This window comes from Oncorhynchus mykiss, chromosome 23, assembly GCF_013265735.2.
Source record: "Oncorhynchus mykiss isolate Arlee chromosome 23, USDA_OmykA_1.1, whole genome shotgun sequence".
NCBI lineage: Eukaryota > Metazoa > Chordata > Actinopteri > Salmoniformes > Salmonidae > Oncorhynchus > Oncorhynchus mykiss.
In genome coordinates, this window is record NC_048587.1 from 38,252,278 (window position 1) to 38,279,562 (window position 27,285).

Consider the following 27,285-nt stretch of genomic DNA (forward strand, 5'->3'; position numbering starts at 1 on the left):
TGCAGAGCAAGGGAAACAACCACCCCAAGGCTCAGAGCGAGTGACGTTTGAAACGATATTAGCGCGCGCTAACCTGCCAGCCATTTCACTTCGGTTACACCAGCCTCATCTCGGGAGTTGATAGGCTTGAAGTCATAAACAGCGCAATGCTTGATGCACAACGAAGATCTGCTGGCAAAGCGCACGAAAGTGCTGATTGAATGAATGTTTACGCGCCTGCTTCTGCCTACCACCGCTCAGTCAGATACTTAGATACTTGTATGCTCAGTCAGATTATAGGGACACGCTAGATAATATCTAGTAATATCATCAACCAACTAGTGATTATGATTGATTGTTTTTTTATAAGATAAGTTTAATGCTAGCTAGCAACTTACCTTGGCTTACTGCATTCGCGGACAGGCAGTCAGTCTCCTTGTGGAGTGCAACCGTTGTTATTGCGTTGGACTAGTTAACTGTAAGGTTGCAAGATTGGATCCCCTGAGCTGACAAGGTGAAAATCTGTCGTTCTGCCCCTGAACGAGGCAGTTAACCCACCGTTCCTAGGCCGTCATTGAAAATAAGAATGTGTTCTTAACTGACTTGCATAGTCAAATAAAGATTAAATAAAGGTGTAAAAATAAAAAAGACAAAATTGGTGTCCAAAAATACAGATTTCCGATTGTTATGAAAACTTGAAATCGGCCCTAATTAATCGACCTCTAATATCTTCCCAAAGTTGTCAGTGTGACCCCCAGCTCCTGAGCGCAGAGCGAAAAAAAAAAAAAAAAGTCAACCGTGCCGCAATGATCTCGGTCTGGACCCGCAGCCCTCTAAACCACCCTCCACACCATGCAGACAGAAATAGGTTACACTTAAACCGTTCTCCACTACTAAGTCAATATTTGGAATCTAAATTGGGTTAAGTCAGACTAAGGGATAGCCTAATGACTCCAACAAACTAAACTTCTAATTTGTCTCTGTACCAGTTTCTTTACAAAAAGAAGGGCAACTGTTTAAAAAGAGAAAATGGTGGACCTCCCGGGTGGCGCAGTGGTTAAGGGCGGTGTTTCCCCCGACACATTGATGCAGCTGGCTTCCGGGTTGGATGCGCGCTGTGTTAAGAAGCAGTGCGGCTTGGTTGGGTTGTGTATCGGAGGACGCATGACTTTCAACCTTCGTCTCCCCCGAGCCCGTACGGGAGTTGTAGCGATGAGACAAGATAGTAGCTACTAACAATTGGATACTACTAAATTATTTTTGGGGGGGGGGGGGGGGGGGGGTGGCAACAAAATGGAACAAATCTAATAGGCACATGCACAGCATGGTTAGCGTGATATGCTAGTTTGGTCTGTGAGCTAGGCTATTTGATCATCACTAATAGTCCATTTCATGATTTAGGCTATAACATGGTAGACACTAAACTTCACTTTCTACCTTGAACATAATATTACCCAAAAGGTATTAGCTTGAAAACTTAAGACAACCAAAACTAGCCTACATTTAGCTTAACCTAGGCATTTTCCTGTGGCCTAACAAAGGTTTTCTAAACAACTGTACAAGCATAATTAAGACCAGTCGAAGTCACAGATCCTCAAGGAAGACTTGTTCAAACAGCTGCCAAATTAATTAACCTCACAAACTACTGGTACTGACTCAGTCTCTAAATGAGGGACCCCAAGAGGACACACTAACCAACATGGCTAGGGGTAAAGGGGAATGTCAAACATTCCAAGCCATTTGACATGGTTACCTTGTACAACATCTCTGCTGGCTCAGTTTTTAAAAGGGGGGGATTATTACATAGATGAAGGCGTTTAGGTCTGGTCTAGCACGCTAGCCTAGATCTTTAAAACTTGCATATTGGAGAAAGGAGTCCGGTTTTGACTCGTACTGTCTTTTGTATATTAGGCTAAGTTAGCATCTTACTTAACATAAGACAATGGCAATAAACTTCAGGTGTGATGCTAGGACTAGAGTACAACAGAACAAAGAAACAATCATGTTGACCCATAACAATATTATCCCTTTCATACCGACATTTTTCCACAAAATGTATTACACAATCAACTTTTTTCTGCATTTTCTTTATATCTGAAAGGTATTGACAGTATCAAAGCAAAAGTTTGTATTTCCACCAAACAACCTAGTAATAATGTCGGTAAAGTTCTGCCTACAGCTTAGTATGAAACATAGCAGTAATGCCGAGGCGGCATTGGCATGCACTAAGCTCTTAAACTCTTGATGGTTGCTAGGTTAGCCCGTTAACCATCCTCCTACAGGTTCTAAACTTTGCGAGGCATGTCACTTCACCAATCTCTTCGCATAGCCTACCACTAGGGCCTACTACTGTTATTCAAGCCCAGAAGCTAGGATATGCAAAACCTTGGTAACATTGGATAGAAAACACTCTGCGGTTTCTACAACTTAAAATAATGTCTCTGAGTATAACATAACTGATATGGCAGGCAAAAACCTGAGGAAAATCCACCCAGAATTTTTTGGTCAACAAAAAATTGTTTTTTAACGTCGGCTTTAAACTAGACATCGGGCTGATACCGATGTTGGCATTTTTAGCTATTATCGTAATATTGAAACTCACTCGCTGTTAATGTATGTCAGTTAGGCTCTATACCCCTTGTAAAGCAGATTAATGTGCTTAATTAAGAAGCTATTTGGCCACTTTAGTTGAGATACAAACCTTATTAAAACATGAGCTAGACAACTATGGTTCAAACAAGTTGCAAAAAAAAGCCACTGTTTCTTATGCTGGGCATCATTCACAAGTGATAATATATAATTCACAAGTGATGGGTGACAATATTAGCCTATCAGGCTATTCTTGACTTAAATCTTGTCTGTACATATACTAAATAACATATGCACCTGTATCGAAACAGGGGCAGTGGGAAAAATAACATGTCATCTATGCACTTAAATAGCGAATGGTGGATGCTTTTCCCCCTGGTTTATTTTTATGCCAGCCAGGTTGCTTATATTTACAACAGGAGTATAACTTATGTGCTTAATATTAGGAAAGTTAATCAATAAAATAAATATTGTAGGCCTAGCCTATAGAAAGATGGGATCCACTTTTTAAGAGGCCATCAAAACTCTGTATTCTCCCACCAATTGCATAACCTATAGAAATGTTGCACAACATGAGCTCAAGGGCTCTCATGAAGTGTTTGATTAGATTTTGAATACCTTTGCATTGATGTCAGAGTGATTAGAGGGACAATAGAGTGCTAAGTACCAGGCAGTTAGCACGTTTGGTAGGCTTACTAATGACCAGCAGTAGCATCAGAGCTTGGAGAAGCCTAATTACTGTGACTAAATGGTAATGTGGAATTTGACTGCCTTCATGACTCGTGACTGCCGGTGTGTCGGTAATACGGTCACCACAACAGCCCTACCCACCACTGTTTTCTTAACCACAACTAGATGGATGCATGAAATCATTTATATGGAAATAAATATCCCTGAATGACTGAAATATTGGGATAAAGTAGGCAAATGCAATTCAAGGCATGTATCAAAATGTTGCTTACTGAAACTCCCAAAGTCATCCACTCCTTGTAATACATTTGAAGCAATAGCCTACCCGCGTGTGATCAACTAGATTATAAATTCAGCACCGTCTTGATTAGGACAGTACCATCATGCTGTGAGACAAGCGTGGGGACTCAGATTTTTGTTTTCCCCGAATCTCCATTTGGATATTGTTTAGGCTACAATTAGGCTTGGAAAATGTTACCTAAATTGAGGTGAGTGCTGCCCATGATCATCTTGTCTAGTATGCTCATTTATTAGAACATTTTGCCATGTTATGGAGATTAACTAATGGATTATTTTGCTCTACACTCAGTCGCCTAGTAGCCTAGGCCTACTCCTGACCAAAAGCCTGTGACTTCAACCACTTGTTTGATAATCAATTAATGTGATTTTGTTTCACTGAATCTCTGTCTGTATAGACAATTTGGTTAATTGGTTTCTGGTTAAATAAATAAGTGAAGGTGGTATACAGTGCATTCGGAAAGTATTCAGACCCCTTGACTTTTTCCACATTGTTACGTTACGCATTTTAAAATGGATTACATTGGAAAAAATACAATCTACTCACAATACCCCATAATGAAAGTGAAAGTACATTTTTTGCAAATGTATTAAAAACAGAAATACGTTATTTATAAGTATTCAGACCCTTTGCTATGAGAGCAGGTGCATCCTGTTTCCATTGATAATCCTTGATGTTTCTATAACTTAATTGGAGTCCACCTTTGGTAAATTCAACTGATCTGGGAAAGGGTAGTAAAAAATGTCTGCTTCATTGAAGGTCCCCAAGAACACTGCAGCCTCCATCATTCTTAAATGGAATACGTTTGGAACCACCAAAACTCTTCCTAGAGCTGGCAGCCCAGCCAAACTGAGCAATCGGGGGAGAAGGAACAAGTGGTGACCTCGCTGACCAAGAGGTCAGAGAGGTGACCAAGAACCTGATGGTCACTCTTGACAGAGCTCTAGAGTTCCTCTATGGAGAACCTTCCAGAAGGACAACCATCTCTGCAGCAATCCACCAATCAGGCATTTATGGTAGAGTGGCCAGACGGAAGCCACTCCTCAGTAAAAGGAACATGACAGCCCACTTGGAGTTTTCCAACAGTCACCCAAAATCTCTCAGACCATTAGAAACAATATTCTCTGGTCTGATGAAACAAAGATTGAACTCATTAGTCTGAATGCCAAGCGTCACTTCTGGAGGAAATCTGGCACCATCCCCACTATGAAGCATGGAGGTGGCAGCATCATGCTGTGGGGATGTTTTTCAGCGGCAGGGACTGGAAAACTAGTCAGGGTTGAGGCAAAGACGAACGGAGAAAAGCACAGAGAGATCCTTGATGAAAACCTGCTCCAGAGCACTCAGGACCTCAGACTGGGGCGAAGGTTCACCTTCCAACAGGACAACAAGGCTAAGCACACAGCCAAGACAACACAGGAGTGGCTTTGGGACAAGTTTCTGAATGTCCTTGAGTGGCCCAGCCAGAGCCCAGATTTGAACATCTCTGGTGAGACTTGAAGATAGCTGCGCAGCAACACTCCTCATCCAACCTAACAAAGCTTGAGAGGATCTGCAGATAAAAATGGGAGAAACTCCCAAATAAAAGGTGTCAAGCTTGTAGCGTCATACAAGACTCGAGGCTGTAATCACTTCCAAAGGTGCTTCAAAGTACTGAGTAAAGGGTCTGAATACTTATGTAAATGTCATATTGTAGTTGTTATATATATATATATATATATATATACACATATACACACACACACACACACAGTGCCTTGCGAAAGTATTCGGCCCCCTTGAACTTTGCGACCTTTTGCCACATTTCAGGCTTCAAACATAAAGATATAAAACTGTATTTTTTTGTGAAGAATCAACAACAAGTGGGACACAATCATGAAGAGGAACGACATTTATTGGATATTTCAAACTTTTTTAACAAACCAAAAACTGAAAAATTGGGCGTGCAAAATCCTTCCTGAAAATATCTTAAAGATATGTCGGTTTTTGGTAAAAAAAAAGAAATGAGAAGACATTAGGCAACATTTCTTAAACTTACAGTAGGCAAATACTTTCTGAAAAACGTAATAGAAAATGTTGATATTAATTGTCCGGGGCCGTTTCTTCAACATTATTGTGTTGGTGTATTTTTAATATCTTAAGATGTTTTCTAGTATACTTTTTTAAAGACCCCTTTCCCCATCTGAGTGACCAGAAATCAAAGCCATTGCTTTTTACACATTTCTGGGATGTAACACAGTTGAAAAATGTATCTATGCCTTAATTTCCCCAAAATATAGACTAGCTTTCATTTGAAACCAAATTTGAAATGCTCCTATAAACTTCACATTGCTGCTCATGGGTCCTATTACATGGAAATGACCAAACATAAATACTATAGGCCTGTCTTGTGTTAAGGCAAGTGTTACATCACCACATTGATAGCAAATGTGATGGGACCACACAATGAGCAGAGCACATTACAACAGTGATCTGGAGGGTTTATTCTGTTTGACTCGTCTTGCGCTCACTCAGCTAGCCTAGATCGTATTAGTTACATGCCAAGGAGCACCATCAACTATGGTCGTGGTCTTTCTTACAGCATGGCATGCAAAGCAAGGAAGCTCCCCTCTTCTACTCTCACAGAAAGATTTTAAATGAAAGCTTAGAGAATGATGAATGGGATGAAAAAGCACGTTTTCTCCGTGTTCCCTAAAGTTTTACCTTGGGTCATTTCCATGTAAAAATTGCCCATGAGCACCAACATGTGAAGTTCATAGTCGTATATCAAATTGGGTGTCAAATGAAAGCTACGGGTCTACATTTTTGGGAAATGAAGGCAGAAATACAGTACCAATAAAAAGTTTGGACACATGTTCTCATTCAAGGGTTCTTTATTTTACTATTTTCTACATTGTAGAATAATAATGAAGAAAACTATGAAATAACACAAATGGAATCATGTAGTAATCAAAGAAAGTGTTGACCAAATCAAAATATATATTTGAGATTCTTCAAATGAGTCACCCTTGCCTTGATGGCAGCTTTGCACACTCTTGGCATTCTCTCAACCAGCTTCACCTGGAAGGCTTTTCCAACAGTCTTGAAGGAGTTCCCACATATGCTGAGCACTTGTTCGCTGATTTTCCTTCACACTGCAGTCCAACTCATTCCAAACCACAATTGGGTTGAGGTCAGTTGATTGTGGAGGCCAGGTCTTCTGGTGCAGCACTGCATCACACTCCTTCTTTGTCAAATATCCCTTACACAGCCTGGAGGTGTGTTTTGGGTCATTGCACTGTTTAAAAACAAAATGGGGATACCTTGTCAGTTGCACAACTGAACACATTCAACTAAAATGTGTCTTCCACATTTAACCCAACCCCTCTGAAGCAGAGAGGTGTGGGGGGCTGCCATAATCAACATCCACGTCTTCAGCGCCCGGGGAACAGTGGCCAATGCTCTAACCACTAGCGCAAACCAGATGGGATGGCGTATCGCTGCAGAATACTCTGGTAGCCATTCTGGTTAAGCGTGCCTTGAATTCTAAATAAATCAGTGTCACCAGCAAAGCACCCCCACACCTCCTCCTCCATGCTTCATGTTGGGAACCACACGTGGAGATCATCCATTCACCTACTCTGCGTCTCACAAAGACACAGCGGTTGGAACCAAAAGTCTCAAATTTGGACTCATCAGACCAAAGAACACATTTCCACCAGTCTAATGTCTATTGTTCGTGTTTCTTGGCCCAAGCAAGTCTTTTCTTATTATTGATATCCTTTAGTAGTGGTTTCTTTGCAGCAATTCAACTATGAAGGCCTGATTCAAGCAGTCTCCTCTGAACAGCTGATGAGATGTGTCTGTTACTTGAACTCTGTGAAGCATTTACTTGGGCTGCAATCTGAGGTGCAGTTATTCTAATGAACTTATCCTCTGCAGCAGAGGTAACTCTGGGTCTTCCTTCCCTGTGGCAGTCCTCGTGAGAGCCAGTTTCATCATAGCGCTTGATGGTTTTGTGACTTGAATGACCTTCATTTCTTAAAGTAAAGTCTCTTAAAGTCTCTTTGCTTATTTGAGCTGTTCTTGCCATAATATGATTTGGTGTTTTACTAAATAGGGCTATCTTCTGTATATCACCCCTACCTTGTCACAACACAACTGATTGGTTCCAATGCATTAAGGAAAAAAATTACACAAATTAACTTAACAAGGCACACCTGTTAATTGAAATGCATTCCAAGTGACTACCTCATGAAGCTGGTTGAGAGAATGCCAAGAGTGTGCAAAGCTGTCATCAAGGCAAAGGGTGGCTACTTTGAAGAATCTCAAATCTAAATTATATTTTGGTTTGTTAACACTTTTTTTGTTACCTCATGATTCCATATGTGTTATTTCATTTTTTATTTAACTAGGCAAGTCAGTTAAGAACAAATTCTTATTTACAATGATGGCCTACGAGAAGGCAAAAGGCCCCCTGCGGGGACGGGGGCTGGGATTTAAAAAAAATATAGGACAAAACACACATCACAACAAGCGAGACACCATAACACTACATAACGAGAAAGACCTAAGACAATATAGCATGGCAGCAACACAACACAACACATGGTACAAACACTATTGGACACAGACAACAGCAAAGGGCAAGAAGGTAGAGACAACAATACATCATACGAAGTAGCCAAAACTGTCAGTAAGAGTATCCATGATTGAGTATTGGAATGAAGAGATAAAACTGTCCAGTTTGAGTGTTTGCTGCAGCTCGTTGCAGCAAACTGAAAAGAGGAGCGACCCAGGGATGTGTGCGCTTTGGGGACCTTTAACAGAATGTGACTGGCAGAACAGGTGTTGTATGTGGAAGATGAGGGCTGCAGTAGGTATCTCAGATAGGGGGAGGGAGGCCTAAGAGGGTTTTATAAATAAGCATCAACCAGTGGGTCTTGCGACGTGTATACAAAGATGACGAGTTTAAAGAGGAGTATAGAGTGCAGTGATGTGTCCTATAAGGAGCATTGGTGGCAAATCTGATGGCCGAATGGTAAAGAACATCTAGCCACTCGAGAGCAACTTTACCTGCCAATCTATAAATTACTGCTCCGTTATCTAGCATGGGTAGGATGGTCATCTGAATCAGGGTTAGTTTGGCAGCTGTGGTGAAAGAGGAGCAATTACGATCCAGACTATATCACATCCGGCCGTGATAGGGCGGCGCACAATTGGCCCAGCGTCGTCCAGGTTTGGCTGTCATTGTAAAAAATCATTTGTTCTTAACTGACCTCCCTACTTAAATAAAGGTTAAATGTAAAAATATATATAAAATAAAAAATAAGAGGAAACCAAGTCTGGATATAACCTTAGCCTGCAGCTTTGATACGTGCTGAGAGAAGGACAGTGTACTTTCTAGCTGTACTCCCAAGTACTTGTATGAGGTGACCTCAAGCTCTAAACCCTCAGAGGTAGTAATCACACCAGTGGGGAGAGGTGCTTTCACCTTACCAAACCACATTACCTTTGTTTTGGAGATGTTCAGAATAAGGTTAAGGGCAGAGAAAGCTTGTTGGACACTAAAAAAGCTTTGTTGTAGAGTTAACACAAAATCCAGGTTGATATCTTCACTATTGTTCTACAACGAAGAAAATAGTACAAATAAAGAAAAACCCTGGATTGAGTAGGTGTGTCTAAACTTTTGACTGGTACTTTGTTTCTCAACCATTGTCTATCTTAAAATTTTGGCATGAGTAATTGTTTTTATTTCTGATCAAAGATATTTCCATCTGGTGTCTTAAATAACACCTACCAGAAAAAGTCTTAAAGTATTAGAAATAGATCAAAACACAATCAAATTGAAGTAAAGACCCCTAATAGAACTAATATCAACACATATTTAGTCTGAGAAAGTATTTGCCTTCTGCAAATTAAAGAAACATTGCATTGTAATTCCATTACCAAAAACCTACATATATATATTTTAAGATATTTTATTTCTCTCCCTCATGAGGATAACAAAAGTTCAGAACTAACAAATAAAGCTAGATTTACCAATTGGTTAGTGTTTTTACTTATATACTTTTTTGTTTACAAATTAAGTGATTAAAACTCGTAATTCTGCCTTTCTTCCATCTCTTCTCTCTCCAGTTAATCCCAGCCCTTACTGAAACATACCCATGAGCACGCTCTTTCCATTGACTGTAACCAGTCTCCGCACCCACTGAGCGCCGACTGACACCGGATGTCCATTGACAATGAAAAGTAGTTGATACTTGGTCAGTTTGCCCTGGCCTTGATTTCAACATCCACAGATGTCGTTTTTTGGGCTAGGACAGACCGGCCTTGATTTGGCCCAAACAGACTGGTGACTGACCAAATCTGAACCAATCATAGATGTCTATGTTTCACAAGTTTGGACAGCACAGTGGAGCACAGTAGAGTACCGTAAAGAAAACTATTTTATAGGTCAATACAGTATAATGGACTGTATTGTACTATATTGAACTCTACTCCAGGGTTTCCCAAACTCGGTCCAGTGTGTAGAAAACTACCCATATATAGCCTCCCGGGTGGCGCAGTGGTTAAGGGCGCTGGTTAAGCTGACTCCTGTGGCGGGCCGGGCGCAGTGCGCACTAACCAAGGTTGCCAGGTGCACGGTGTTTCCTCCGACACATTGGTGCGGCTGGCTTCCGGGTTGGATGCGCGCTGTGTTAAGAAGCAGTGCGGCTTGGTTGGGTTGTGTATCGGAGGACGCATGACTTTCAACCTTCGTCTCTCCTGAGCCCGTACGGGAGTTGTAGCGATGAGACAAGATTGTAGCTACTAAAACAATTGGATACCACGAAATTGGGTAGAAAAAAACTAATATTTTTTTTAAAGAAAACTACCCATATATGCGAAGGAGGATATTGTATATTTCTACTAGAGGTCGACCGATTATGATTTTTCAACACCGATACAGATTTTTGGAGGACCAAATGAAGCCGATACCGATTGATCTGCCAATTTTTTTGTGTTTTTTTTATAATAATGACAATTACAACAATACTGAATGAACACTTATTTTAACTTAATATAATACATCAATAAAATCAATTTAGCCTCAAATAAATAATGAAACATGTTCATTTTGGTTTAAATAATGCAAAAACAAAGTGTTGGAGAAGAAAGTAAAAGTGCAATATGTGCCATGTAAGAAAGCTAACGTTTCAGTTCCTTGCTCAGAACATGAGAACATATGAAAGCTGGTGGTTCCTTTTAACATGAATGATGTCTGTGAGTATAACAGAACTCATATGGCGATTCCTGGGAGTCCATTCTGATGAAGATCAAAGGTAAGTGAATATTTATAATGCTATTTATGACTAATGTTGACTACCCAATATGGCGGATATCTTTTTGGCTGCTTTGTTGTCTGAAAGCTGTACTCAGATTATTGCATGGTTTGCTTTGTCCGTAAAGTTATTATTATTATTTTTTTTTTTAATCTGAGACAGCGGTTGCATTAAGGAGAAATTTATCTCTAATTCCATGTATAATAGTTATATTTTCATTAACATTTATAATGAGTATTTTTGTAAATAGATGTGGCTCTCTGCACAATCACTGCATGTTTTAGAACTACTGAACATAAAGCGCCAATGTAAAATTAGATTTTTTTTATATAAATATGCACTTTAGTGAACAAACATACATGTATTGTGTAACATGAAGTCCTATGAGTGTCATCTGATGAAGATCAAAGGTTAGTGATTAATTTTACCTCTGGTTTTTGTGACTCTTCTCTTAGGCTGGAAAAATGGCTGTGTTTTTCTGTGAGTTGGTGGTGACGTAACAATCGTTTGTGGTGCTTTCGCTGTAAAGCATTTTTTAAATCAGACACTGTGGCTGGATTAACGAGAATTGTATCTTTAAAATGGTGTAAAATACTTGTATGCTTGAGGAATTTTAATTATGAAATTTGTTGTTTTGAATTTGGAGCCCTGCACTTTCACTGGCTGTTGCCGAGGTTGGACTCTACCATCCCACATGTCCCAGAGAAGTTATTGCTAGCTAGCAACGTATCTTGGCTTCTACTGCATTCGCGTAACAGGCAGGCTCCTCGTGGAGTGCAATGTAATCAGGTGGTTAGAGCGTTGGACTAGTTAACTGAAAGGTTGCAAAATTGAATCCCCCGAGCTGACAAGGTAAAAATCTGTCGTTCTGCCCCTGAACGAGGCAGTTAACCCACCGTTCCTAGGCCGTCAATTGAAAATAAGAATGTGTTCTTAACTAACTTGCCTAGTTAAATAAAGATTAAAAAGGTGTAAAAATATATATATATATTTTTTTTTATTTTTTTATTTTATTTTTTTTTAAATCGGCAAAATCTGTGTCAAAAAATACCGATTTCCGATTGTTAATTAATCGGCCATTCTGATTAATCGGGCAACCTCTTATTTCTACCTTTGTGAACCTATTCAGGATGCACTATGAAGAGAATGACAATCATGTCTACAATTATGCTTTTCTGTGTAGTACAGATCAGGGATTACATGATGTAATTCCACTACCATAAAACTCTGTTACCGGGTGTAAATCCACTTCACTTACTGTAGTTCAATAAACTGACACCCCATTTTTCTGAAGACATCTTTGTTTTTGGAAATTGTGGTCCATAAAAAAACAGATTTTACCGTAATTCTGTTACCAAACTTTGCATCTGCACAGTTCTTCCAGTAACTGCCTTGTCAATGCCATATTGGCCTAAGCTTAGCCCTTGATCATGACTCTCAGTTCCATTACATTAGACATTAGTCATTGGACTAAGGAGTCTTCTGTACAGGGGAGTTCTGTTAACTTCTTATGGCTGGGGGCAGTATTGAGTAGCTTGGATGAATAAGGTGCCCAGAGTAAACTACCTGCTACCCAGGCCCAGAAGCTAAGATATGCAATATTAGTAGATTTGGATAGAAAACACTGACGTTTCTAAAACTGTTTGAATGACGTCTGTGAGTATAACAGAACTCAAATGACAGGCAAAAACCTGAGAAAAAATCCAACCAGGAAGTGGGAAATCTAAGGTTTGTAGGTTTTCAAGTCTTCGACTATCCAGTATACAGTGTCTATGGGGTCATATTGCACTTCCTAAGGCTTCCACTAGATATCAACAGTCTTTAGAACCTTGTTTCAGGCTTCTACTGTGAAGGGGGAGAGAATGAGAGCTGTTTCAACCCTGAGAGGTAGCTGCGTTCCTTTTCCTTTCTAAAGACAAAGGAATTCTCCGGTTGAAACATTTTTGAAGATTTATGTTAAAAACATCCTAAAGATTGATTCTATACATCGTTTGACATGTTTCTACGAACTGTAATGGAACTATTTTGACTTTTCGTCTGGCCTGCGCCTCATGAATTTGTGAACAAAATGTGCGAACAAAAAGGAGGTATTTGGACATAAATTATGGACTTCATCGAACAAAACAAACATTTATTGTGGAACTGAGATTCCTGGGAGTGCATTCTGATGAAGATCAAAGGTAAGTGAATATTTGTAATGCTATGTATGACTTCTGTTGACTCCACAACATGACTGGTATCTGTATGGCTTGTTTTTGTGTCTGAGCACTGTACTCAGACTATTGCATGGTGTGCTTTTTCCGTAAAGCATTTTTCAAATCTGACAGCGGTTGCATTAAGGAGAAGTATATCTTTAATTCCATGTATAACACTTGTATGTTCATCAACATTTATGTTGAGTATTTCTGTAAATTGATGTGGCTCTCTGCAAAATCACTGGATGCAGGGGCAGTATTGAGTAGCTTGAATGAAAAGGTGCCCATTGTAAACGGCCAGCTCCTCAGTCTCAGTTGCTAATATATGCATATTATTAGTAGTATGGGATAGAAAACACTCAAGTTTCCAAAACTGTCAAAATATTGTCTGTGAGTATGACAGAACTGATATTGCAGGCGAAACCCCGAGGAAAACCTAAACAGGAAGTGGCTTCTATTTTGAAAACTCCATGTTCCATAGCCTCCCTTTGCTGGATTTAAAGGGATATGAACGAGATTCCTTTTCCTATCGCTTCTTCAAGGTGTCAACAGTCTTCAGACATAGTTTCAGGCTTTTATTTTGAAAAATGAGCCAGAACGATAACATCGTGTCAAGTGGTCACATGAGTTTTGCTTGCGCAACAGAATTCGGGCAGCCATTTCCTTTCCCTCTCCTACTGTGAAAGACATTTGCGGTTGATATATTATCGATTATATATTTTAAAAACAACCTGAGGATTGATTATAAAAAACGTTTGACATATTTCTGTGGACATAATGGAAACTATTTGGAATTTGTGTCTGCGTTGTCGTGGCCACTCTTTCCTGTGGATTTATGAACATAACGTGACCAACAAACAGAGGTATTTTGGGTATAAAATCATCTTTATGGAACAAACTGAACATTTGTTGTGTAACTGGGAGTCTCGTGAGTGAAAACATCCGGTAAACGATTAATTTGATTGCTTTGCTGATATTTGTGACCGAGCTACCTGATGCTAAGTGTACTTAATGTTTTATCGTGCGATCGATAAACTTACACAAACGCTTGTATTGCTTTCACTGTAAAGCATAATTTCAAAATCTGACACGAGAGTTGGATTAACAAAAGGCTAAGCTGTGTTTTGCAATATTGCACTTGTGATTTAATGAATATGAATATTTATTGTATGTAGTGCTATGCTATTCAGCGGTTGTTGATGACACTTATCCCGATAGGGGGATTGAAACAGGTTAACAATGCACCAATGTAAACTGAGATTTTTGGATATAAATATGAACTTTATCGAACAAAACATACATGTATTGTGTAACATGAAGTTCTATGAGTGTCATCTGATGAAGATCATCAAAGGTTAGTGATTAATTCTCTCTCTATTTCTGCTTTTTGTGACTCCTCTCTTTGGCTGGAAAAATGGCTGTGACTAGGTGCTGACCTAACATAATCGCATGGTATGCTTTCGTCGTAAAGCCTTTTTGAAACCGGACACTGTGGTGGGATTAACAACAAGTTTATCTTTAAAATGGTGTATAATACTTGTATGTTTGAGGAATTTTAATTATTAGATTTCTGTTGTTTGAATTTGGCGCCCTGCAATTTCACTGGCTGTTGTCACGTCGATCCCGTTAACGGGATCTCAGCCATAAGTAAGAGCCCCGATTCTGTCTGAACATTAACACTCATCGCTTGTGGTATGATTTTGGAAGCAAAAGGACCTTATCTTCCATATCAGTGAGAAATAATTTTCAAAAAGCAAAGGGTTAAATTGATATGCACCTTTACAGAGTTAGGGTTCCTGCACAGCCATATTTCCATGTTACAGTGCTTATTTATGGAAAACAGTTGAAAGACAGGGTGGACTCAGGGGTCAGGTTAATGCAGAATGAACTTGTTCATCATTTTTGTAAACGCAGATCTAAAATACTTAGATAAAATGCAAGATTATCATTCTACAAAACATTAGGAAATGTAGCTGGCTACATTCTATGATAAACATTAGAAATATGATAGCCATGCATCGTTTTTGCAAAAAGGACTGCTTATTCATTGGAAGCTCATTTACTTGTGTGGTTGCCAGCCCAATTGCATTGCACTTCTCGTCATCTGATGAAAATTAAGCTATTTTCTTCCGAATGTGTTGCACCAATGTATTTTCTGTGAAGGAAAACTATTTGCATTCCCCAGATCACCCCAGGTGGTGAGGGTAGGCAACAACATCTCCTCCCCGCTGATCCTCAACACTGGGGCCCCACAAGGGTGCGTTCTGAGCCCTCTCCTGTACTCCCTGTTCACCCACGACTGCGTGGCCACGCACGCCTCCAACTCAATCATCAAGTTTGCGGACGACACAACAGTGGTAGGCTTGATTACCAACAACGACGAGACGGCCTACAGGGAGGAGGTGAGGGCCCTCGGAGTGTGGTGTCAGGAAAATAACCTCACACTCAACGTCAACAAAACTAAGGAGATGATTGTGGACTTCAGGAAACAGCAGAGGGAACACCCCCTTATCCACATCGATGGAACAGTAGTGGAGAGGGTAGCAAGTTTTAAGTTCCTCGGCATACACATCACAGACAAACTGAATTGGTCCACTCACACAGACAGCATTGTGAAGAAGGCGCAGCAGCGCCTCTTCAACCTCAGGAGGCTGAAGAAATTTGGCTTGTCACCAAAAGCACTCACAAACTTCTACAGATGCACAATCGAGAGCATCCTGGCCTGGTACGGCAACTGCTCCGCCCTCAACCGTAAGGCTCTCCAGAGGGTGGTGAGGTCTGCACAACGCATCACCGGGGGCAAACTACCTGCCCTCCAGGACACCTACACCACCCGATGTCACAGGAAGGCCATAAAGATCATCAAGGACATCAACCACCCGAGCCACTGCCTGTTCACCCCGCTATCATCCAGAAGGCGAGGTCAGTACAGGTGCATCAAAGCTGGGACCGAGAGACTGAAAAACAGCTTCTATCTCAAGGCCATCAGACTGTTGAACAGCCACCACTAACATTGAGTGGCTGCTGCCAACACACTGACACTGACTCAACTCCAGCCACTTTAATAATGGGAATTGATGGGAAATGTAAATATATCACTAGCCACTTTAAACAATGCTACCTTATATAATGTTACTTACCCTACATTATTCATCTCATAGGCATACGTATATACTGTACTCTATATCATCGACTGTATCCTTATGTAATACATGTATCACTAGCCACTTTAACTATGCCACTTTGTTTACATACTCATCTCATATGTATATACTGTACTCGATACCATCTACTGTATCTTGCTTATGCTGCTCTGTACCATCACTCATTCATATATCCTTATGTACATATTCTTTATCCCCTTACACTGTGTACAAGACAGTAGTTTTGGAATTGTTAGTTAGATTACTTGCTGGTTATTACTGCATTGTCGGAACTAGAAGCACAAGCATTTCGCTACACTCGCATTAACATCTGCTAACCATGTGTATGTGACAAATACAATTTGATTTGATTTGATTTGAAGCACTCAATTGACTATAAATACTCAAGTGAAATGGTTAAAACGCAGATAGTTTGCACTTGTGAAATTAAAATTATAAAATGTATCTTTCATCTCTCTCTGGGTTTTCAGAACTTTCCATCAATTCGCAAGTGGCCAAATCTCACTGGAGAAATCATCCGAGCGAGGGAAACAGTGTCCCTCTGTCTCAGTATGTGTAGCCCATGTATTTGATGCTGTCTGGACCAAAAGAGTATAACATGTTGCTGTCATAGCATTTGATTGATTGATGCCAGCAAGCATTTGGTCTCCCTTGATTAATTTTCTTTTTTTTTTTTTTAATTAGCCAATCAGCATTGAGCTGGGTTGTCCAAGTGCAGCAAAACGCCCCCCAAGGGAGGCGAGTTGGGATTTGGCTTCAGACCAATCAAATCACTTGTCTGTTTCTAGTCTGCTTATGTTGATGTCCTGCAATAGATAGCTTGCTAAATTGGCCCTTTCCTAAGCCATGGATGGAGATGGGGATTTGGACTTGTAGTTTTGACTTAATTCTCTGTACAGGCCAATGATTAAGACAGTGTTTCTTATCTAACCATAAGTGAATATTTTGTGCCACTGGCCTGAGACGATTGAAGTTCAATATGTAGCCTAGTAGGCTCACATTACCTAGACAGCTAGCTAACTTAGCTTGTTCATTGTTGCCCATGGGAGGAAGTCAGGCGATCAAGCATTTTAGCTAGGTAGCCTGTGACAACAAAAAATAAAAGTGTACTGTCTCTGTATGAAAGATCCATAGACCGTTGACAACATGAAAGAGAGGAAGATGGCATTGGCGTTCAACTAGTCAATAAGTAGGGTGAGTCATCACCCACACACACACACAGGCACATGATATTTTGCCAAATTGATTAGACTAATTGTTTTTGGTATCTTTAAAATTTGTTTTCGATGTATTAAACTAAGCACATATAGCCTTGTTGATTTGATGATGTTTAAATGTTCAAGTTTAAATATTGCTGGAATAGCTGAGGCTGTGCTCCTGTTCTCTTTGTGCTGACTCGGTTTTTCTAAATCAGAAGTCGTTTAGTAAACTGTCGAAAACATTAACGTGCTTGACCATGCCGCAGGTGATATAGTTTGTATGCAATATTTGCTTTGTGGACTTCACCGGACAGATCTTGCTCTCCGGTTTTGTGATGAAACAAAAGTAGATGTAGTTGAATTCATTCCGCCACTGTGACTGTCTTTTTGTTGCCACGGTCTTATTGTAGATCACGGCGGTGTGTGAACGAATGTGTTATAGAGTAAACAATGCCATTAACACAACATAGGTAGTAATATGGCTTTTTAACTGACTTGGCTTCCTCTGTGATGCTACTGCTACTGTTTATATGGAGTATTTGGCTGTTTTGTCTTCCATAGACAATTCACCTTTAAGCAGAATATGTGAAGGTCCTTGGACTATTAGGACTAAAGTTAAGCTCCTTTAGTCCATTATTGGGCTAAGCCTAGGCCTAACTGTTGTAGTCACTTCAAAACCACAGGGTCAGAGATACTCATCATTGTGACAGGCCTATTTCACCTTTAATCTTTCAAATACTGACAACTACCATATAGTATACACATAGCCAGATATGTAAAAAATCTGTCCAAGGAAAATGCCTACGATATACGCGTTCCCTCTCTGTCCTGACGAAAGGCGATATTGCGTAATGATGTCCCTCCCCCCTGAGATGTAATCATGTACCTAACGATCTGTTTAAACTGCAGGTTATGGTATTTTCCATCACATGAACAACACGTGGTCATTGGTTACATTTAAATGACAACTTATGTTTTTTCCTGACATGCCACCATGTAAACCTTATCAGTGAACTTCGCATTCTACAGGTTTAGCTTAGCAGCTAACTTAGCCAGTAGGAAAACATTCTGCTTACCTTGGGCAAGTCACTGAGTTGGTTAGCATCCAGCAAAAGCTCCTCCAAACTCCGACTGTAGCGGTAGATCTCATCCGGAACGTATAACAGAGAACAGTGCCGCTTATCGATCAATTCAACATGACGATTGCACCGCCACAGGGGTATACACTGAAACATCACGGGGTGATGGCAAAATCCGTTCTTAAAAAATAGCCCGAAAAGACGTAAAATACAAGAAACGGAAGGCGAAACTGAATACGGACAGCTACTACTCGAACTGAACTAGCTAGAATGCTTGCCAAACACCTTGCTATTCGAACGAATTTTCAAAGAAAACAAACATCGAAACCACCTCCACAGGCGTAAATAAATTGCACTGGACACCATGGAATACATACGCTGTCTATCTCACTTTGAATAGTTTTAGGCACCTGATTTTCGCTTGGTTCTTTATCCTTTAATCACGTCGCCACTGGGATGTTAGTAGTTTTTCTAATCGTGTCCAGAAAACGATCACATCTCTGTTTTATTTCGTGTAACCTACTGTTTTCCTTGTCCCAGAGTTAATTTCCTCTCAGTCTGACCCGGAACATTCACTCCCTCATTCCAATCTGACGTCACCAATCCTAACCGCTCCCCCCTTTGTATATCTCCCTCCCCCTCTAGAAAAGTAGAAGCCAGAGAGGATTATAGATAGGCTTCTGATTCATTCTTCAGTTGGCCTACTGTACCTCAGCTCAGTGTTATTTTAGCCTGAAATAGCCTACAGTTATACATATCTTTTGACCTTTTTTTATACAGTTTATTCTGGAGTTTAGAGTAGGTAGGTAGAGTACAAATAACTAAATAACATTTAAAAAATGCATTTCAGCATGGACTATTTTTTTTTAAATAAAGCAGTTCTCTCAAATGTCAACCTGTATTTATGGTCTCCCTGTCTGAATTGAACATGTAAACCTGGGGTGCATTCAGTTTGTTTCAACGTTTGACGGTTTGTAGTGTACTGAATTACCAAAAGGGTGTGCATCATTTTTCAACCGCCTTTGAGGTAGGGCTACGTTTGCTCCCGTTTGGTGGGTGTGATGAAGTCTGGCCTAATCAATATGGGTGTGACCATCAGAAATCGCAAAACTCATGCAGCCCACATGCACAACCGCCCTCTGGGCCACAATCACAATGTTCTTCACTGGTCGTTAAGTATAGTAGTTTCGTTTGACTTGTTAAACACCGTTCTGTCATGCTGAATGCACCCAAATGTATGTCCATATATCAAAAGTAATGAATACAAATATAGAACCCATTTTCTAAATAGTGAGGGTGTAGCGTCTGAACTCAAGTCATTGCTTGCCTTTGTTAATCAGGATTAATAATTAGTCTCCACTTGGTGAAAATCTAGGTCAGTGGGTCTCAACCCTGGGGTACTTGTGCACCTGGTGTTATATGGTATACCCACAGGTGATACTTGGGAAGACTCAAGAGCATAGGCATAATGATCAGTTGCATATGATGGGATACCTTGGGTAGAGCAGAATGTGATTAGGGTATACAGTAACCAAACATTTTGAGAACCACTGCCAGTTGACAAAATGAGAGCCTTGATAATATGATGGGCACGACTGACTTGCCTCTAATTTTCTTCTCTTATCCACTAAGAGGCGCTAGTGCCTACTTAATGACAACACTAGCACCCTGAAAAGAACGCTCACATTTTGTCCACAAGTGGATGTAAGGCCAAAAACAATCATGCATGGTTTATGAAATTTAAAGGGGAATTTCACCCTGGCTTTGCCATGGCATATAGTCATTACTATATTAACAACATTATGTTTTTATCATAAACATCACAATTATCCAAACCACAAGCTAGGACTAGCACATTTTCATTTCACTGGTAGAATCGGGAAGTTTCGACTCCCTGTGTATTGGTCTGCTCATAGTGAACCACAAAGTCCGGCATTTATAGCTAATGCTGATACCGCCCGCTAGGTAGAAGTGGCATGCAAACAAACTTGAATAATGGAGTTGTTTACCTCGAACGACCAACACACAGTAAATCTCAGAACTTCTCCAGGCAAGATTTTTTGGAAAACGTTTGTTTTTCACTGTTTGTCATCATGCTCGTATAGTGTTCTGTGCCTGGCTGTGCTAATTACAAACAAGCACGAAAATCTACCTACCAGAGATTCACCCCGATTCTGCCAGTGGCTTGGGCTATCAAGACTCTTACAAAAAAAGATTGCCGTTTTGAAACTGCAGTAAAAGTGCAGTAACTTCAGTCCACTGTGGTATTTTGGACTCAACAATTGCAGAATAACTGTAGTGTACTGCAGTTGAACTGCAGTTATTTTGCACTCTAACTGCAGTTACACAGCAAAATTACTGCAGTAAAAAAATGCTGTGTTATTTAGGACAGAGTATTTGCAGCATACTGCATTTATATTGCACTCTAACTGCAGTTATACTGCAGTCCACTGCAGTTGAACTGCACTCTGACTGCAATTTTTTTTTCCTAAAGGGAATGATGGCTGCGGAGACCAAAGATTATCAGAAGGATTTTCAGGCTGAACTGATGTGGAATCCATTTCGATGGCAGCTCAGAAGTGATGGAACATCAGCAAATTTTTTACTTCACAAGAACACAGAAGATTCTCAATTAGAGGTAACCTAACGTTTGCTAGTTTGCTAGCTTAGCTGGGTAAGTTAGCTAGCTAGATAACACTACAGTCCTGTATTGAACTCTGAAAGCCATAAGCTAAATCATATAGCAAACAAAGCTAGCTAATGTTACCAAATAAAGAGTATATCAATTTGGTAGCCATATATTCCACCTTTTTCTCGAAAACACTAATGTAACTGAAAATAAAATGTTCAATATTGCCAACTCACTCTGTGTGTTGGTAGCAATGATGAATGTGTATAAATCGTCTATGGTAGGTTAGTTGGTTCTCAGCCAGTCTCAACTGGGTAGCAATCTAGTCTCAGCTGGCTGCCAGTTTAGTGGCTCTAGTTAGCTAACAGCAAGCTGGCAATATTGAAATGTCCATGTTAGGTATGCTTAGCTAGCCAGTCTAGCAGACTGGGTGTGGATAAATTAGGTATTGTTGTGTATTTTGTTGTAGGTGGTACAGAATCTAATTCCACCAACATACACTTCCAACCCCTAGCTCTCCACAAGGTGAAGGTAAATTGTCCAAAATATTTACAATCTGACGGCTAAGTTATCTCAATTTACAGTAAGCATGGTATAAACATGAATTGGGTAGTGTTTGTAAGGTTTATGTTATGGGGTTACAGGTGGTTAGAGGTAGCCTGAGGACCACAGCGTACCTTCCAGACTATGTAATCAATTTAGTCTACCCCTCTCTTCTGACCTTTTCTTTTTGTAAACTCAGGTTATCTGGAGTCATTCCACAGTGCCCTAATGAAAAATACCCCAAAGCGGGAACATTTTGGGTACACAAGCATGAGGGAGCGGACACACTTTGTTATGGTTATCCTTTTAAGGATCGGACCCTTTTTTTCAATTTTCGCCTAAGATGACATACCCAAATCTAACTGCCTGTGGCTCATGCACTGAAACAAGGATTTGCAAATTCTTGGTACCATTTGAAAGGAAACACTTTTAAGTTTGTGGAAATGTGAAAGGAATGTAGGAGAATATAACACATTAGATATGGTAAAAGATAATACAAAGAAAAAACAACCTTTTTTTGTATTTTTTGTGTACCATCATCTTTGAAATGCAAGAGGATTTTATTATTCCAGGTGCAACTTAGATTTTGGCCAACATACTCATCATTCATACACATCGATTATTTTACAAGCAGCATGGGCAAACAGCCTGTTGTACAAAGACAAAATGGTCCAATAGCTACAGTGAGCTCCAAAAGGGGGTCTTTTTGGGGGGTATTTTCGTCCAATCGGGTGAACCGTTTAGAAATTACAGCAGTTTTTGTACATGGTCCCACCAATGTAGGGAACCAAAAGTATTGTCATACCCTAATCTGTTTCACCTGTCTTGTGCTTGTCCGCTGTGTATTCATACCTGTGTTTTCTGTTTGTCTTTTGCCAGTTCATCTTGTTTTGTCAGGTCTTACCAGCACGTTTCCCGTTTCTCCTGTTTTCAAGTTTTTGTTTTCTAGTCTTCCCAGTTCTGACCTTTCTGCCTATCCTGACCTGGAGCCTGCCTGCTGTCCTGTACCTGCCGGACTCTGACCTGGTTTTACGAACCTCTGCCTGCCCTCGACCTGCCTTTTGCTGCCCCTTTGTGATAATACATATTCAGAGAATCAAATTATCCGCCTCCTGTGTCTGCATCTGGGTCATATCCTGAGTCGTGATAGTACGAACTGGCCATGACTGACCCAGCAGACTCAGACCAGTTTCGTAACTCTGTCTCCTCCCAAGGAGCCACCATTGGAAGACAGGAGGAGCTACTTCAAAACCTTATGAAAATAGTCCAGACCTTGGCAGGATGCCATGATCACGCTTTCAATGCATTGCTGGAGCAATTCCACAGATGATCTACTAGGCAGCAAGCCACTACGATAACACCCAAACTCTCAGTAACCCCACTACCAGCGGAGCCTCTTCCCAGCCTACCCCAGCTTCCCGAAAACCCCGCTTACCTCCTCCAAAGTGCTACGCTGGAGATCCAGGAACCTGCCGTGCGTTTCTCTCCCAGTGCTCCCTTATCTTCGAGCTGCAGCCCTCTTCGTTTCCCTCCGGTCGCTCGAAGATAACGTACTTGACAACGCTGATGTCCGGGAGGGCACACGCCTGGGCTACGGCAGTGTGGGAGCAACAATCCACCATTTGCTTCAGTCTGGATGAGTTTGAGGCGGAGGTTGGAAAGGTGTTCGATTCTTCGTCGTCCGGGAGGGAGGCTGCTCAGAAGCTACTTCAACTGTGTCAAGACCCCCGTAGTGTGGCAGACTATGCAGAGTGCCTGCAACCAGGAGTCTCTGTTTGAAACATTCCTTCATGGATTATTGGAGGTGGTTAAAGACGAGCTCGCAGCCCAGGAGCTTCCCATGGACCTTGACTTTCTCATAGCCTTGACCATAGGGATCGATGGGTGGCTGCGAGAACGTAGGAGAGAGGAAGTCCGTTCCCGGTCACACTCGCTCATCCATGGCTCCCACCTCGTCTCCAAGGAATCCCGGAAGTCCTTGGCGTCTACAACACCGGGAAAATCCGATGTCACCCAAGTTCCCTCGGGAATCACAGAGGGCTGTCGACTTGCCTTCTCTGGAGCCCATGCATCTGGGCAGGGCTAGATTGTCTCCTGTTGAATGCTTACGCAGACTGAGCACCAAGAGCTGTCTGTATTGTGGAACTACAGGATATCTATATACTTGTCCATTAGAAGACCAGGCTAATCAGTAGGTACGAGTACGCTGGTGAGCCATCCAGGCTCCCGTTATCCAATCCTCCATCCGTACCCCTCTCCATGTCATCCTGTTGTGGGGTGACCAGTCCAAATTTCTCTGGGTGCTCATTGACTCGGGCCGACGAGACCTTTGTCGACGTTATCCTGGTGTCAGAGCTGGGAATCTCCACACAACCCCTCTCCACCCCCATGGACGTCAGAGCGCTGGATGGGCGCTCTATTGGCAGTCACCCACAATATGGTTCCTATTAACATGTGAGTGTCAGGTAATCACAGTGATTCTAGCAGTTCCTGCTCATTGAATCTCCACACGTGTATGTGGTTTGGGGGTTTTCATGGCTTCACAGGCACAATCCCCTGATCGACTGTGTTACAGTGGTTCTATCATGGGTTGGAGCCTGTTCTGCCACACATTGTCTGAAGTCGGCGCAACCTGCCACGGGACGTCTTCTTGTGGACTTGTAAGAAGCCTCGGATCTCTCCGTCATTCCCGCGAAGTACCAGGACCTCCGGGAGGCTTTCAACAAGGCCCCCACTACATCTCTCCTTCCGCATCGAACCTACGACTGCACTATCGATTTTCTCCAAGGAATTACACTGACTCGGCGGCGGCTTTATTCACTGTTGGGTCCGGAGACTAAGACTATGGAAAGGTACATTGAGGACTTTCTTGCTGCAGGTAGTATTCGCCCATCTGCCTCCCCCGCCGGCACTGGGTTCTTCTTTGTGGAGAAGAATGACAAAAACCTCCGCCCGTGTATCGACTATCAGGGCCTTGATGACATCATGGTTAAAACCCTCTACCACTCATCTCCTTGGCTTTCGAGCCTCTCCAGAGGGCGACGATTTTCTTGAAGTTGGAACTTCGAAACGCCTACCATATGGTTCAAATACGAGAAGGAGACTAATGGAAGACAGCCTTTAACACGGCTAGCGGCCGCTACGACTACCTTGTTATGTCATTTCGGACTGACCAACGCTCCCGCAGTGTTCCAGGCCAATCAGATGGATTCTGACAAGGTGAGAGCGGTAGTGGATTGGCCTCAACCCACATCCATAGCACAGCTGCAACGTTTCCTGGGGTTTGCTCATTTCTACCGCTGTTTCAACCGGAGTTACAGCCCCCTGGCTTCCCTCTCAGAACTCACCTTTCCCAATGTTCCGTTCACGTGGTCTCCAGCAGCTGACCGGGCATTCTCGGATCTCAAGCATCGATTCACTACAGCTCCCATCTTGATCCATCCGGAACAGTCCCGTCAGTTCATGGTGGAAGGCGACAACTCGGACTTTGGAGTGGGGACCGTCCTGTCTCAGCGTTCTGCCCAAAACCAAAAGCTGCATCCCTGTGCTTTCCTTTCCCATCATCTTAACTCTGCTGAGAGGAAATATGACATGGGAAATGGAGGAGTGGAGGCACTGGTTAGAGGGGGCGGAACATCCATTCTTAGTGTGGACTGACCATATGAACCTGGAATATCTCCACACCACTATGCGCCTCAACTCAAGGCAGGCTCGATGGGCCCTGTTATTCACTCGGTTCAATTAAACTATCTCCTACCGCCCTCGGTCCAAGAATGTGAAGCCTGACACGCTCTCAAGCCTGTATAGCCCCGTTGCTACACCATCTGACCCCAAGTGGGGGGGGGGGGGTCTGCATATTCCCTGGTCCTGGTATAGGCACATTCCTCTAGACTGACCGGCCATCCAGGCTCCCGTCGGACCCTGCCTTTCATCCAACAACATCTTTGGTGGCCCACCATGGTTCCTGATGTCTCTGCATTCATCACCGCCTGCACTGTGTGTGCACAGAATAGAACTCCACGACAAGCTCCAGCTGGCCTCCTTCAACCACTCCCTGTTCCTCACAGCACCTGGTCTCATATATCCCTGGACTCAGTCACTGTTCTCCCTCTGTCAGATGGCAACACCACTATTCTTGCTGTGGTGGATAGGTTTTCTGAAGCTCCCCAATTCATTCCCCTTCCCAAGTTACCCTTTACCAAGGAGACGGCCCAGCTCGTCTTCTGGATCCATGGACTTGCAGTCAAAATGGTCTCCAATCGTGGTCCTCAGTTCTCATCCCGGTTCTGGAAGGTGTTCTGCACCCTCATTGGGTTGTTGGCAAGCCTATCTTCCGGTTTTCATCCCCAGTTTAACGGCCAGTCGGCTCTTTGTTGCCTAGTCTCCGCCAACCCCACCGCCTGGAGCCAGCAACTTGTGTAGGTGGAATAAGCCCACAACACCCTTCCCTGCACGGCCACTGGTCTCTCGCCCTTCGAGTGTTCCTTGGGATATCAGCCACAGCTCATCCCAGAGCAAGAGAAAGAAGTCAGCATACGCTCTGCCCAGATGTTTGTCCACCAATGTAAACGAACCTGGAAGAGAACCCAGTCCCCTCTTCTCAAGACCACCTCTAGGTATCGGCGACAGGTGGACCGCCACCGGACCCCTGCTTCCTGCTATCACCTCGGGCAGACTGTATGAATTTTCACTCGGGATCTGCCCCTCCGGGTGGAATCCAGCAAACTTTCCTGACAAAGTGAGAAACCTGCGTTTTCTGTTCGTCTTGTTTTGTCAGGTCTTACAAGCATGTTTCCCGTTTCTCATGTTCTCAAGTTTTTGTTTTCTAGTCTTCCTGGATCTGACCTGCCTGCTGTCCTGTACCTGCCGAACTCTGACCTAAGAATCTGCGTCATATACTGAGTCGTGAATGTGCATATCCTGAGTTGTGATACTTTTATGTTTATTAATGTAGTCAAACATTTAGCATTTGGTCCCATATTCCTAGCACGCAATGACTACAAAAAGCTTGTGACTCAACAAACTTGTTGGTTGCATTTGCAGTTTGTTTTGGTTGTGTTTCACATTATTTTGTGCCCAATAGAAATTAACGGTAAATAATGTTGTCATTTTAGGGTTACTTTTATTGCGAATAAGAAGAGTAAGAAGAATATGTTTCTGAAAAGTTGTACATTAATGTGGATGCTACCATGAGAACTGATCATCCTGAATGAATGATGAATAATGATGAGGCACAAAGATCATAACCCCAAGACATGATAACATCTCACCATTACCAATAACAGGGAAGGGGGGTGTATTCATGAGTCACAAGCTTGATGTAGTCATTGCATACTAGGAATATTGACTACTTTAATACACAAGTGAATTGTCCAAATACTTTTGGTTCTCTAAAATGGGAGGACTATGTACAAAACGTGCTGTAAATACTGATATGAATATGAAAATGTGTGTGTATTTGTACAGACCAAAAAATTGTCCATAATAGCTAGCTTTGAGTAAATAGCATTCCTTTAATGGGCAACTCAACCACCTGGTAGAGCATATTTTTAATGAGTTCCTAAAACTATGAAGCAACAATTTAATAATTTCCTCATTCCAAAATGTTTTAGACAT

General features: G+C 41.8%; 1 protein-coding gene across 2 annotated transcripts in view; it reads right to left on the reverse strand.

The window, feature by feature from the left end:
- Positions 1 to 19,129, reverse strand: part of LOC110502701 (leucine-rich repeat-containing protein 1) — a 79,222-nt gene extending 60,093 nt beyond the window's left edge. The window contains exon 1 of one of the 2 annotated variants that reach the window (XM_021580941.2): positions 18,495 to 19,129. In XM_021580941.2, the coding sequence (XP_021436616.1) occupies positions 18,495 to 18,653 (159 nt within the window). In that variant the 5' untranslated portion in view covers positions 18,654 to 19,129. The remainder of the gene's footprint in view (positions 1 to 18,494) is intronic. The other variant, XM_021580940.2, reaches the window with a different exon arrangement.
- Between the last annotated feature and the right edge of the window lie 8,156 nt (positions 19,130 to 27,285).